Genomic DNA, 14,548 nt, shown 5'->3' on the forward strand with positions numbered 1-14,548 from the left:
GAAGTTCGGTGTTTGTCTGAAGTATATCTCCTAATAAGTAAGTTCTATGTAATTTCAGTTAAATTATCTGTTCATGAAACGATGTGTGGAGAGTGGCCCTGTGGTACCAATCCAGAAGGAGTGGCTGGACTCTATTCTGACTCTGATACCGTGCTCACTGAGAGAAGGAAAGGTGAGAGAGATAATTGTAAACGAACTATTTGCCGAAGTCGTTGAGGACTTTGAAAACAGCATGAAAAGATTTCTAGGTATGTATTTTCAAACGTAAACAGCATGTGAATATTTTCATTCTGGAGACCATTTAATTGTTAAATAGATAATAGAAAATACAATGAACTGATCACTAAGCTGAAATCTGTTTGTGACGAATGTCCATTTGAAAGAAGAGGATCATTACTGCCTCTATATAGCACAACCAATGTTAGTCACCATGGGCGTCATTCTCCGACCCCCCGCCGGGTCGGAGAATGGCCGTTGGCCGCCGTGAACCCCATCCCCCGCCCCCGCCGAAGTCTCTGCTCCCGGAGATTGGGCGGGGGCGGGAATCCGGCCGCGCCGGTTGGCGGGACCCCCCGCTGGATTCTCCGGCCCGGATGGGCCGAAGTCCCGCCCAGGAATTGCCTGTCCCGCCGGCGTAAATCAAACCTGGTATTTACCGGCGGGACCAGGCGGCGTGGGCGGGCTCCGGGGTCCTGGGGGGGGGGCGCGGGGCGATCTGACCCCGGGGGGTGCCCCCACGGTGGCCTGGCCCGCGATCGGGGCCCACCGATCCACGGGCGGGCCTGTGCCGTGGGGGCACTCTTTCCCTTCCGCCTCCGCCACGGTCTCCACCATGGCGGAGGCGGAAGTGACTCTCCCCACTGCGCATGCGCGGGAAACTGACAGCGGCCGCTGACGCTCCCGCGCATGCGCTGGGAAACTGACAGCGGCCGCTGACGCTCCCGCGCATGCGCTGCATTTCCGCGCCAGCTGGCGGGGCAACAAACGCCATTTCCGCCAGCTGGCGGGGCGGAAATCCCTCCGGCGTCGGCCTAGCCCCTCAATGTTGGGGCTAGGCCGCCAAAGATGCGGAGACTTCCGCACCTTTTTGCCGGCGCGATGCCCGTCTGATTTGCGCCGGCTTTGGCGCCAGTCGGCGGGCATCCCGCCGTTGGGGGAGAATTTCGCCCCATATTCTGAAAAAATCTGGTAACATCATTTATTGCTGTGACCAAATTTATTGCAGTGGAAAGACTTATCAGATAGATGCATTTCTTAAGAAAACAATGAAGTTGAAATAGTTGCATAAAATGTTTAAAGGGTTAATTTTCAATTATAAAAAATACTGAGACCAGTTTTATGAAACAAAAATGCCTTATTATAAAAGTACAGAGGGAGTAGAGGGGCTGCAACAACTACTTGCAATGTTGAAACCATAACTGCCAGGTTATACCTATCAGGAAAGAATGAATAGCATGTGTCTCTGTTCTGTTGTAAAGAGAAGATTGAGAGGTGACCTAATCAAAGGCTTTAAAGGTATATTAAGGTTTTAATAGAGTAGGCACCGAGAAAAGTGTTTTTTTCTCTAGCAGGAAGAGACCATCAGCATAAGATTTTCACCAAGCAATCAAATAGTGAAGTCAGAACACCCGGTGGCGACCATGGAGTGAGTGATCGCACATTTGGTGGCTCCCGCTCGTGGCAGTTTTTTCAGACCTTTTCCCCGGCTAACAAGTGGATGTGAGGTGGAATAAAGGTGCAGGAGAGTGAGAGGAAAAGATTTACCCTCTGGTGTATGCAGCTGAGGGCCAGAATCGGTCGAAAAAGAGGGAAACAGTCGTTTGGAGCTGGTGTGGTGGAGGCGCAGGGAGCGACCCTGCCGGCTCAGTGGTCGACGGAGCCGCTGGTGAGCTTCTTGAATGAGAAGTTCACCCAGCAACAGAGGGAGAGTCTGGAGAACCTGGCCCAGAGAGTGGATTTGATTTAAGGCGGTGGTCGACCGCGTTGAAACTATGCTGGAAGCCCAGGGTCAGGTGATCCAGAAGATGGAGGAGATGGCGGGGGAACACGAGGAGCAGTTTGCCTTGATGGCAGTGGAGATGGAGCTGATGCGCGAATAGCAGATGCAGCTCCAGTAGAAGGTCGAGGACCTAAAGAACCGGTCACGCAGGCAGAATATAAGGCGCGTATGTGGGGAGGATGCTGGAGAAGCTGCTTGGAGAGGGTGCGTTTGCACAGCCGTTGGAGGTGGATTGAGTGCACAGGGCACTAATGAGGAAGCCCCAGGGGAGAGAGTAATGGGGTGCGGTTACAGCGGTTCCTGGACAAGGAGCAGATTATGAGGTGGGCCAGGCATACGAAGCGTTGCATCTGGGAGGGCAATGAAATTTGAATATACGAGGACCTGGTTGCAGAGTTGTTCAAGAGCAGGGCGAGTTTCAACAAGGTCAAGGCAGCCCTCTACAAAAAGGGGGTGAAGTTCGGACATTATACCCGGTACATCTGTGGGTGACCTACGAAGGTCGGAAATTGTACTTTGGATTGGCGGAGGAGGCGGTAGAATTTGTCAGAGATAATGGACTCGCAGGAGAAGGTGGACCTTGAACTTTTTGTGGAGATGTTATTATGATGTTGCTGTTAACTTATGTTGAGGCCATTTCTTTCTTTTTTGGCTTCAGGTTTGTTTTTTGTTCGGGGACGGGGAGTTGGACTCTTTGTTTGAGTTCGGGGGAGGGGATTCAGCGGGGATTCTCGGATGCTAGGCGTCATGGGCGGGGACCGTCAGGCGAGCTGGGCGGGCTAGTTCATGGAAGCGCAATGGGGGGTGAGAGGACGGTCAGTGGGGGGTTGGTGGCAGGGGTTATTGCTGGGGGCTCTGGGGGGGAATGGGGGGGGGGAGGTACTGCTGACAGGGATAGGGCTTGTAAAATATAAGGGGAGGAGGATCGATGGCAGTGGGGGCCTGAGGGCGGGCCTGGGAGGTGCGGGGCACGGCCCGGAGGCTGGCCCAAGAGGGACTATGGTTGATCGGCAGGGGGAGTGCAGGGTGCCCCCCGACCAGGCTGGTCACGTGGAACGTGCGAGGATTGAATGGGCCGGTCAAGAGGCCCATGTTTACGCTCACTTAAAGCGATTAAAGGCAGATATGGCCATGCTGCAAGAGACGCACCTGAAGGTGAGGGAACCAGATTAGGCTGAGGAAAGGATGGGTGGGACAAGTGTTTCATTCAGGGTTAGATTCTAAAATGAGGGGGGGGGGGCGATTTCCGTCAATATGCGTGTGGTGTTCGAGGTGGGAAGTACAGTTGTGGACTCTGTGGGAGGTACGTTATGGTAAGTGGGAAACTGGAGAGGATGCCGGTGGTTTTGGGCAACATCTTTGCCCCGAACTGGGACGACGTGGAATTTATGAGGGTGTGCTGGGGAAGATTCCAGGCCGAGACTCTCATCGGCTGACTATGGGGGGAGGGGACTTTAATATGGTCCTGGATCTGAGACTGGACCGGTCGAGCTGCAGGTTGGGGAGGGTGTCGGCTACAGCTAAGGAGCTCCGTGGACTCATGGAGCACATAGGAGGGTGGACCCGTGGTGATTTGGGAGGCCGAGGGTGAAAGAATTTTCGTTTTACTCCCATGGACGCAAGCTGTACTCCCGAATAGATTTTTTCGTGGTAGATAAGACGTTGTTGGCAGGGATGGTGGATGTCGAGTATTCGGCAATAGTGGTGTCGGATCATGCCCCACACTGGGTAGATTTATGAGTGAGTAGGGCAATGGAGGTTAGATGTGGGACCTTTAGCGGAGGAGGAGGTGTTGAATGTGGATGCCAAACTTTTGGCGAAGATCCTGGCCACAAGGATCGACGCCTGCATCCCAGGGGTAATTGGGGAGGACCAGACGGGATTCGTTAAGGGGCGGCATTTGGCGACCAACATTAGGAAGTTGCTTAATGTAATCATGATGCCTCAGAGGGAGGCAAGGTGGAGGTGCTGGTGGCCATGGACGAAGAACAAGCCTTTGATCGGGTGGAGTGGGAATACTTGTGGGCGGTCCGGGTTTGGGCAGGGATTTGTGGATTGGGTTCGGTTGCTATACCAGGCACCGGTGGCGAGTGTGCGGACGAATCGGGCGAGGTCGGCCTACTTTAGGTTACACCGGGGGATGAGACAGGGATGTCCACTTTCCCCACTGTTGTTTGCCTTGCTATAGAGCCGTTGGCATTGAGAGCATCAAGGGTCTGGCAGGGGATAGCGCAGATGATCTGCTGCTGTACATATCGGACCCGCAGGAGGGAATTGGAGGGATTATGGGGATATTAGAGGAATTCCGCCAGTTTTCGGGATACAAATTGAATATGGGTAAGAGTGAGGTCTTTGCGATCCAGACGAGGGGGCAGGAGAAGAGACTGGGTGAGATGCCGTTCAAGGTGGTGGGAGGGAGCTTTCGATATTTGGGTATCGGCCCTCACGAATTTCATCAACTATTACTGGGCGGCGAATATTGCAATGGTCAGGATGTGGGTAGTGGGGGAGGGGTCGATATGGAAACAGGTGGAGGCGGCCTCATGTAAGGACATGGTTTTGGGGGCATTATTGACGGCACCTGTCTGTTCTTGCCGGCTCGGTACTCCACAAGCCCTGTAGCAGTGGCAGCCCTGAAGGTATAGGGCAGTGGAGGCAGCATATGGGATTAGAGGAGGCATCGGTGTGGGTGCTGATATGTGATAATTACCGGTTCGCTCCGGGAGGGCTGGACGGGGGTGGGTTTGGAGGTGGCAGAGGGCACGGATCGAGAGATTAGGGGATCGCTTTATTGATGATGGTTTCCCGAGCCTGGAGGACCTGGAAGAGGAGTTTGAGTTGCCAGGGGGAATGGGTCCCAGTACCTGCTGGTGAGGGATTTTGTGTACAGGCAGGTTTCAACCTTCCCGCATCTGCCTCCACAGGTGCTACAGGATAAGGTGGTGTCGCGAACAGGAGTAGGAGAGGGAAAGGTCTCGGAGATATATAAGGAGCTGATGAAGTGGGAGGGAGCCCCGAAAGGGGAGGTGAAGAGAAAGTGGGAAGATGAGCTGGATGGGGAGTTGGAGGCTGGGTTATTGGGGGAGGCCCTGAGGAGAGTTACTGCGTCCTTGTCCTGTGCCAGGCTCAGCCTGATACAATTTAAGATGGTCATAGGGCACACATGACTGTGGCCCGGATGAGCAGGTTCTTTGAGGAAGCGGAGGATAGGTCTCGGCGCTGTGCGGGGGAGGGGGGGGGGGGAGGGTTCCTGCGAACCATGTACATATGTTTTGGGCATGTCCAAAGCTGAGGTTTGTCTGGCAGGGGTTTGCTGTCATGTCAGATGTCATGTCAGAGGTATTACAAATGAGGGTGGTGCCGAGTCCAGAGGTTGCGACCTTAGGTGTGTCGGAAGACCCGGGAGCCCAGGGGACGAGAGGCCGACTTCCTGCCTTTGCCTCCCTGGTGGCCCAGAGACTGATCTTACTAGGGTGGAGGGTCTCAGAGCTCCCGAAGTCGGGGGGGGGGGGGGGTGCGTTAGCGACATGGCCGGGTTTCTCCGACTCGAAAAAATTAAATTCGCCTTCAGGGGTTTGTTGCAGGGGTTTGCTCGGAGGTGGCAGCCGTTCATCGATTTCTTTCAGAAAAATTAAGCTGTCAGCAGGGAGGGTGGGGGGCGGGGGGGGGGGGGGCAGTGGGGGGAAAGAGGCGGCATGGGAGGTGGTTGGGGAAGATGGCACTGTTTGTGTAAGCCATGTTGGCTGGAGTTTGTGCCCGGGGGGGATTTGTTGGGTATATTATTGTGCTTTTGTTTTTATTGAAATATGATGTTTAAAATTGTTAAAATTATAAATGCCTCAATAAAATATTTTCTAAAAGAAAATAGTGAAGTCAGAAGCATTTTGCCCAAGAGTGGTGAGCATGTGAAATTCTCCACCAGATGGAGTAATTGAGACAAATAGTACAGATTCATTTAAAGGCAAACTGGATAAGTATATGTAAGTAATTCTAAGTCTTCTAAACAATGTATGCCATTATTAATGTGCAAATCGGTCACACCTTGTAGTGAGGAAGAGGTACCCTGTTTATTGCAAATTACCAAATCACCAATTTTCAATTCTCCATGATTGGTTTTGTGAAAACAGTATCTCTAGAATTTGCATGAAGCTTCTGCATTTGTTTGTGAATTGCCCAATAAACTCACTACAGACAGTTAATTATAGTAATTATCAGCATATGTAGCCTTTTTAATTACCTATTTTTTAATGACTTCCAAAAAATTTCACTTGAAAGTGATCAATAATAAATGTGGAATCTAATTTCTGGAGCTGTTTTAGGAGATTAAATAAATGTAAAATTTTAAGAAGTTAATATTATCTTTATTTACCTTTGTCTCTTTTTCTCATTCAATTCAACCCTTCTTTCTTTGCCTGATTTGATATTGAAGTCACCTGCTCTAATTTATCCTCCTTCTCAATGATTCATTTGTTAATTTCCTAATCCTCAAAACCCTTTTGTTAACAAGATGCACTATTTGTCCCATTGTTCACCAATGTCCCAGATGCCCTGTTGTGTCTCAGCTCAGTCTCAGCACTTCTAGAAACTTTGCAACCAAAAGTACACAAACAACTCTTAACAGTGCATGCTGCAAAATGCCCTAGTCTAGTAAGAGCTACCTCATTGGTCCAGACTTTGCAATTGGCAACAAACAAAAGGTACCATCTGTCCATTACACTTGTAATGTTCTGCCCACAGATTTTCTATGGGATTTTGCACTGGAACTAGCAGTTAAAATAAATCTAAAGCAACAAGGCACCCTCTACAAGTGTCTGGGACCTGTGAACAACTGTACATCTCTTTAACTGATCAGATTGAAGAATCCATACCGAGCTCCACAGAGTCTCTATTGAGAGTATAAGATTGAATGGTTAATTCAATACCAAGAATACCAATATGCAAAAAAAATCAAAATAAAGACTAAGAAAGGATTTGGTATTAAGATAAAAAATGTTTTATTTAAATGTTTTAAACTTTTTAAAAAACTTTCAACAATAATTAAAATCTGAAGGAATGAGAATTCAAAATTTTAAAGCAAATTTTCAATGCCAGAGAGTTGTTTGGTAATTAAGACTTCCCACATTATTAAAAAAATATTTAGACCTGGACTTTTTCTAGCGTGCTTAGTGGGGATCTATCTGGTAATTACAACATTATCATTCTCAAGTCACTCAGCAAGATACTGTTATGGTTATGTTTTTGGAGAGGGTGGAGAAATGTTTGGAGGCGCTGGGGTCGCAGATCCGAGAGATTGAGAGGGTGATGTCGGATCGCAGCGATCTAAGTGGTTAAGATGAACACTCTGCTGAGGTTCCTGTTCATTTTCCAGACACTCCTGATTTTTGTTCCGAAGGCCTTCTTTCGAAAACGACACAATTATTTCAGACTTTGTATAGGCAGGGAAGGTGCCAAGGATTAGGAGGGCCCTGCTGGAGAGGCAGAGGCAACAGGGAGGGTTGGCGTTGCTGAACCTGTTTAATTACTATTGGGCGGTGAACGCGGAGAAGGTGAGGCGATGGTGGGAAGGAGAGAGAGTAGAATGGGTTAGGATGGAGTAGGAATCCTGTAAAGGTCCAGCTTAAGGCTATAGTGATGGCAGCTATGCCAATGGCACCAAGCAGGTACTCAGGGAGCCCGGTGGTGCAGTCCATGGTGGAGATCTGGAACCAGTTGAGGAGGCATTTTAGGATGGAGGGGATGTCGGTGTTAACGCTGTTGTGTGAGAATCACGGGTTCCAGCTGGGGGGAGGGGATGGATGGCATGTATAAGAGATGGAGAGAAGTGGGGCTGGTCAAGGTGAGGGTGGAATTGAGGGAGAGGGTAAAGCTCCGAGGGAGTGAGTTTAGGTACTTGCAGGTAAGGGACTTAGCGAGGAAGGTTTGGAAGGAGTTCTCTAGGTTGCCCAGCTACACACTGGTGGAGCAACTGTTGCTTCCAGATGTTGAAGGGGAGGGTAGAATTGGAGAGTTATAAAGGTGGCTGTGAGAGCAGGGAGGTGAGCGGGTGGTGAAGATTAAGGAAAAATGGGAAGGGGAGCTAGGAGGGGAGATAAATGGGGGCGTATGGAGTGAGACACTGCGAAGGGTAAATGCAACCTCCTCGTACGCAAGGATGAGTCTGATATAGTTCAAGGTTGCACACAGGGTACGTATGACTCGGGCAAGAATGAGTGGGTTCTTCCAGGGGGTGGCAGATGAGTGTGAGAGGTGTGGGCGGGGACCAGCGAATCACGCACATATGTTCTGGGGCTGCGAAAAGTTGGAGAGATTCTGGGCGGGAGTGTTTGCGGCCCTAGCAAGGATAGTGGGGGAGGAGATGTAGCCGGATCCTTTTGTGGTAATATTTGGGGTTTTGGAGCTGATGCAGGGGAAGAGGGCCAATGTTGTGGCTTTCGCCTCTCTGATTGCCCGGCGACGAATCTTATCGGGGTGGTTGTCAGCAGCGCCACTGACGGTAGCGGCCTGGCTGGGTGACCTGTATGATTTCCTTCGGCTAGAAAAGATAAAATATGAGTTGAGGGGTTCAATGGAGGGGTTTGATGCAAGTTGGGGGATATTCGTGACCGTGTTTGAGGAGTTGTTTGTTGCAAGAAGTGGGGGAGGGAGGGGGGGTGACAAAGGGGAAACATTTGTACAAAATGTATAGTCATTTGTTGGGAAGCCTGTTTCCCGAATTGTTTGTGTTGTAACTTTTTATATACGTTTGTAATAAAATAATTTTTTAAAAAAAAGTTCTGCTGGTTTGCAATCATAGGCGGTGAAACATGCAGGTCTGTGTCTGCAATCTTGGCAACAATTATGACTTTTTTTCTCCAACTCCAGTCTTCTGTGCAACCTTTACTCCATCTGGACAGCAAATCACAAATTTCTATTCAGCAATGGTGATAACATTTGGTTGGTTCAATTGGCTCTGTTTTATAACCTTTGCTCTAGAGTTGCCAGGTATCTTTATGATACCGCCATGAGGTTCAAGTTCAAGTAATGATCAATAACTCAACACACCAATTAGTAAGATTCAAATCAAAACACATTTATTATACACAGTAAATCACTATTCATGCATAAACTCTACTTTCTAGACTATTCCTATCACTAAAAGGCCTATACTTAGCTTCGGAATTGGCCCACCAGGTCAGGGGAACAAATGGCCTTTCGTTCAGGTCTTGAGTCTGCAGGATTCAAAAGCTGGTATGGACTTGTAGCTAGGAGCGCCTATCTCGTAGCGAGCGTTGACTGGAGACTTACGTGGTTGATGCGGCAGCTTGGACAGGTCACTCTCAGGGGTTGATTCAAGTTGCTGAGTGACCCTGCCAAAGAAGGACGATTTGAACTTGGGGGCTTTACTTTATAGTCCCCAGGGGCTACCCGTCTTTCGGGGCGGACCCCGTACCTGGTTCCAAATGATTGGACTGCGTTCCGATCACTTGGATCGATTTCTCCAATACTGGAGTTGTTCCCTGATCGCTGGGAGAAAGAGGCGTATGAGAGAAAGCTAACCACCAATAAGAAAACAGATAGTAAGAGTTTCTACAGTATTTAAATAGGAAAAGAGTTACTAATGTTAGTGTTGGTCGTTTGAAGATTGAGTCTGGGGAATTGATAATGGAAAATAAGAAAATGGCAGAGGTGTTGAATTTTGTGTCTGTCTTCACTGTAGAAGACTTGTAAACTTGGAAAATCAAGAGTTGAATGGGAAAAACATAAAACAATCACCATCATGTAGTAAAAGCTGATGGGAAAACCTTTAGATCTAAAGGCTGACAAGTCCCCAACACCAGATGACCTGCATCCTGGGCAGCACGGTAGCATTGTGGATAGCACAATTGCTTCACAGCTCCAGGGTCCCAGGTTCAATTCCGGCTTGGGTCACTGTCTGTGCGGAGTCTGCACATCCTCCCCGTGTGTGCACCCGGGTTTCCTCCGGGTGCTCCGGTTTCCTCCCACAGTCCAAAGATGTGTAGGTTAGGTGGATTGGCCATGATAAATTGCCCTTAGTGTCCAAAATTGCCCTTGGTGTTGGGTGGGGTTACTAGGCTATGGGGATAGCGTGGAGGTGTTGACCTTGGGTAGGGTGCTCTTTCCAAGAGCCAGTGCAGACTCGATGGGCCGAATGGCCTCCTTCTGCACTGTAAATTCTATGATAATCTATGATAATCCTAGGGTCTTACAGTGGTAAGTGGCTGCAGAGATCATCGATGCATTGGTTATGATTTTCTAAAATTCCTTAGATTCTTTCTGGATGCGACCCAGTGGATTGGGAAACAGCTAATATAACAAATTTATTCAAGAAAAGACACAGGAATGGAATGTAAAAGTAGAGAAGTTTTTACTGAAGCTTGTCATGATATTCAAACACACACATCATGATAGATAGACCAACAGACCAATTAGCACACATAACACGACAGCCAATCACAGACAAGAGCAGACACAGTATAAGACAAGAAACACGACACCTAGTGGACAGTCCATCTGGAGACAAGGACAAGGACAGGACCTGATTAACAAGACACTCGCACAGTCACCACGTGCTGAGTACCAAGACAGATCTGTAAATAACAAGTTGGAATAAAACTGCGTTGTACTAATCGCAACCGTGTTGGTTCATCTGTACCTCAGAACACCCAACACCACATGATACCAGTGAGTGGATCGATACCTGCCGGCAAATCTGCCATCCTGAGCCATGGACACCCACAACAAACCGCAGCCGTTGCAAGTCGCTGGGAACCTGGGCACCAATTGGAAGCTCTTCAAGCAGCGATTTGAACTGTTCATGCGAGCCAACGAAAAACAGGGTGCCTCGGACGAAACAAAGATTGCCATGCTCCTCACTACTGCAGGTCAGCACGCCATCGATGTATACAACTCCTTGGTGTTCGTGGAAGACGAGAACAAATCTAAATATGACATGGTCCTCCTCAAGCTCGACCAGCACTTCAACGTTGAGGTCAATGAAAGCTTTGAGAGGTATATCTTTCAGCAACGCCTGCAAGGTAAGGATGAGCACTTTCAACCCTTTCTGACGCACCTCCGCATACTCGCGCAGTCCTGCGGTTACGGCACCACCTCAGAGTCCATGATCCGGGACCAGATCGTTTTTGGCATTGCTTCCAGTGGCCTACGCCAGCAGCTTCTTAAAATTAAAGGCCTGACCTTAGCATCTGCAGTGGAAGCCTGTGCCCTGCATGAAAATGCGACCAGCCGCTTTGCCCAATTTCAGGCAACCGAATCTGCACGGAGGGGGTCCCAAGCGATCGAATAGGCAAGCCAGGCCGCCCACAAGGCCGAGCGCATCCAGGCAATCGAGTTTCTCCCGGCCCGCGGCCCGGACGAGGGCGGCCGTTTTGCGCGCTTTTTGAGGTCTCCCGCGTTTGTGCGCGCCAAAACCAACGGCAACATCGAGGGATGCACTGCGCAGGCGCGCCCGACGCAAGACCGAACTGCGCATGCGCAGTGGCGTAACGAACGCCATGACGTGCGGCAACTGTGGAGCTGCACATTTAAAAGGGCAATGTCCTGCAAAAACCCGACAATGCCTACGCTGTGGCAGGATGGGCCACTACGCTGCCTACTGTCGAGCGGTTCAACCGATGGATCCTCCACATCTCCGACAACCTCGCAGACACGTGCGAACCATCCAGCCTCCGCATCAGGACATCCAACCCAACGACACAGATGACCAAGACGCCTTCCGGGTTGCGGTCATTGATGTGAACCGGGTCAACACCATCAATCCGGCTGATGAATGGAGTGCCACCCTGACGGTCAACCGAACGCCGATCACTGTCCACCTGGACACTGGCGCATCCGCCAACCTCATAGCATGGTCAGCATTCTATGCCATGAAGGTCAGACCACCAATCCAGCCATCCCGGTGCAAGATGGTCGACTACAACGGGAACGTTATCCCGGCCATGGGATCCTGCCAGCTCCAGGTGACACACAGAACACACACGGCCACACTCTCGTTCGAAATAGTTGGCTCATCGAAGGACTCCTTGCTGGGCGCACAGGCATGTAAGGCTCTCCACCTTGTACAATGAATTCTGTCTCCAGACGACACATCTGACTTCCCGGATGTGAGTTCAACGCACAGCTCCAATCGCTCCTCGCTCACAACCAGGAGGCATTCGAAGGCATGGGAACACTGCCATACATATACCGAATTCGCCTCAAACCGGACGCCATCCCGGTCGTTCACGCACCTCGCAGGGTTCCTGCGCCACTTAAAGACCGCCTCAAGCTGCAGCTGCAGGATCTCCAGGACCAAGGGGTCCTATCCAGGGTCACGGAGCCCACGCCATGGGTCAGCTCCATGGTGTGTGTCAAGAAGCCCTCTGGCGAGCTCCGCATCCGTATAGACCACAAAGACCTCAATAATTACATTATGCGGGAACATTATCCCATACCCAAACGGGAGGAGATCACCAGTGAAATGGCCCAAGCGAAGATATTCACGAAACTGGATGTTTCTAAAGGGTTTTGGCAGATCCAACTGGACCCGTCCAGCCGAAAGCTATGCACCTTTAACACCCCTTTCGGCAGGTTCTGCTACAACCGGATGCCATTTGGCATCATCTCGGCATCCGAGGTCTTCCACAGAATCATGGAGCAGATGATGGAAGGCATCGAAGGGGTGTGCGTATATGTGGACGATGTCATCATCTGGTCTACCACACCGCAGGAGCACATACATCGTCTCCAACGCGTTTTTGCCCGCATACGCCGAGAGACAGCGGCCGACCCCCTTTTACAGCGAGTGATGCGCCACATGACTGGAGGATGGCTCAAAGGGCAGTGCCCGCAGTTCTATAATGTACGGGACGACCTAGCCATCATTGATGGGATCCTTCTGAAGCTAGACAGGATTGTCATTCCGCACAGTATGCGCCAGCTGGTTCTCAATCAAATACACGAAGGCCACTTGGGGGTCAAGAAGTGCAGACGGAGGGCCCGAGAGGCAGTATACTGGCCGGGCATCAGTGACGATATTGCCAACATGGTGCTCAACTGCACAACCTGCCAAAGGTTTCAGCCGGCGCAACCTCCTGAGACGCTTCTGCCCCATGAGCTGGTGACGTCCCCCTGGGCGAAGGTGGGTGTCGACCTATTTCACGCGCTTGGCATGGCCTATGTTATCATCATGGACTACTTCCCCAATTACCCAGAAGTCATACGCCTACACGATCTGACGTCGTCTGCTGTCATCAGGGCCTGCAAAGACACCTTTGCTCGCAACGGCATTCCGATGACTGTCATGTCGGACAATGGGCCTTGTTTTGCCAGCCATGAATGGTCGTCCTTTGCTGCCTCGTATGGTTTCACACACGTGACATCCAGCCCTCTGCATCCCCAGTCCAATGGAAAGGCGGAGAAGGGCGTTCACATTGCCAAGCGGCTCCTCTGCAAGGCTGCTGCTGCCGGATCGGACTTTCACCTCGCCCTGCTCGCCTATCGCTCGGCCCCGCTAGCCACGGGTCTCTCGCCAGCACAGCTGCTGATGGGTCACACCCTCAGAACCACTGTGCCTTCCATCCTGGCACCAACAACAAACCATGCTCCGGTACTGCATAAGATGCAACTGCAGCGTGATCGCCAGAAGAGATCGTACGACGCAAGGGCAACTGATCTTCCCCCCCTGGCCCCTGGAGACAAAGTCCACATTCATCTACCAGACGGTGGCTGGTCAGCACATGCCGAAGTTCTCCGACGCGTGGCTCCCCGCTCGTTCCTGGTACGCATGCCGGATGGATCCATGCGTAGGCGCAATCAGCGAGCCCTTCGCCTACTTCCACGCTCGCAACGGAACCATACACAGACACCGTGTCCTCCACTGGTTCCTGATACTGACTTCGTGGAGCTGCCATATACCATGCCCCTTCTGTCGCCACCCGTGGCCAGGCCCGCACCTCAGCCGGTGATTCTCGACCCACCCTTGAGGCGGTCAACCCAAATTCGTTGCCCACCTACTAGACTGGACTTATGAGACTGTTCACACGTCAAAGTTTAGCAACTATTGTATTGTAACATGTTACTGTTTTATTGTTCCAGATCTCGTTTGACCGGACCACACTTCAAAGTTTTTCTTCTTTTGTTATGGTACAACCTCGTTAGCATACCACACCTGACACCCCATGTATATAGTTACGCCACATGTACATGCTGTAAATATCACGCACACACACCTTTAGCTGCACTCAGGACACATTCATATTTATAACCACGTAGGCACATAATCTTGTAAAAAAAGGGGGATGTCATGATAGTCAAACACACACATCATGATAGATAGACCAACAGACCAATTAGCACACATAACACGACAGCCAATCACAGACAAGAGCGACACGACAGCCAATCACAGACAAGAGCAGACACAGTATAAGACAAGAAACACGACACCTAGTGGACAGTCCATCTGGAGACAAGGACAAGGACAGGACCTGATTAACAAGACACTCACACAGTCACCACGTGTTGAGTACCAAGACAGATCTGTAAATAACA

At 50.4% G+C, this 14,548-nt stretch overlaps 1 protein-coding gene across 1 annotated transcript in view; it reads left to right on the plus strand.

The window, feature by feature from the left end:
• Window positions 1-14,548, plus strand: part of dnah12 (dynein, axonemal, heavy chain 12) — a 475,562-nt gene that overhangs the window by 23,400 nt on the left and 437,614 nt on the right. The window contains exon 5 of the mRNA XM_072472436.1: window positions 59-248. Coding sequence (XP_072328537.1) covers window positions 59-248 — 190 coding nt within the window. The remainder of the gene's footprint in view (window positions 1-58; window positions 249-14,548) is intronic.

Source organism: Scyliorhinus torazame, chromosome 13 (genome assembly GCF_047496885.1).
Source record: "Scyliorhinus torazame isolate Kashiwa2021f chromosome 13, sScyTor2.1, whole genome shotgun sequence".
Lineage (NCBI taxonomy): Eukaryota > Metazoa > Chordata > Chondrichthyes > Carcharhiniformes > Scyliorhinidae > Scyliorhinus > Scyliorhinus torazame.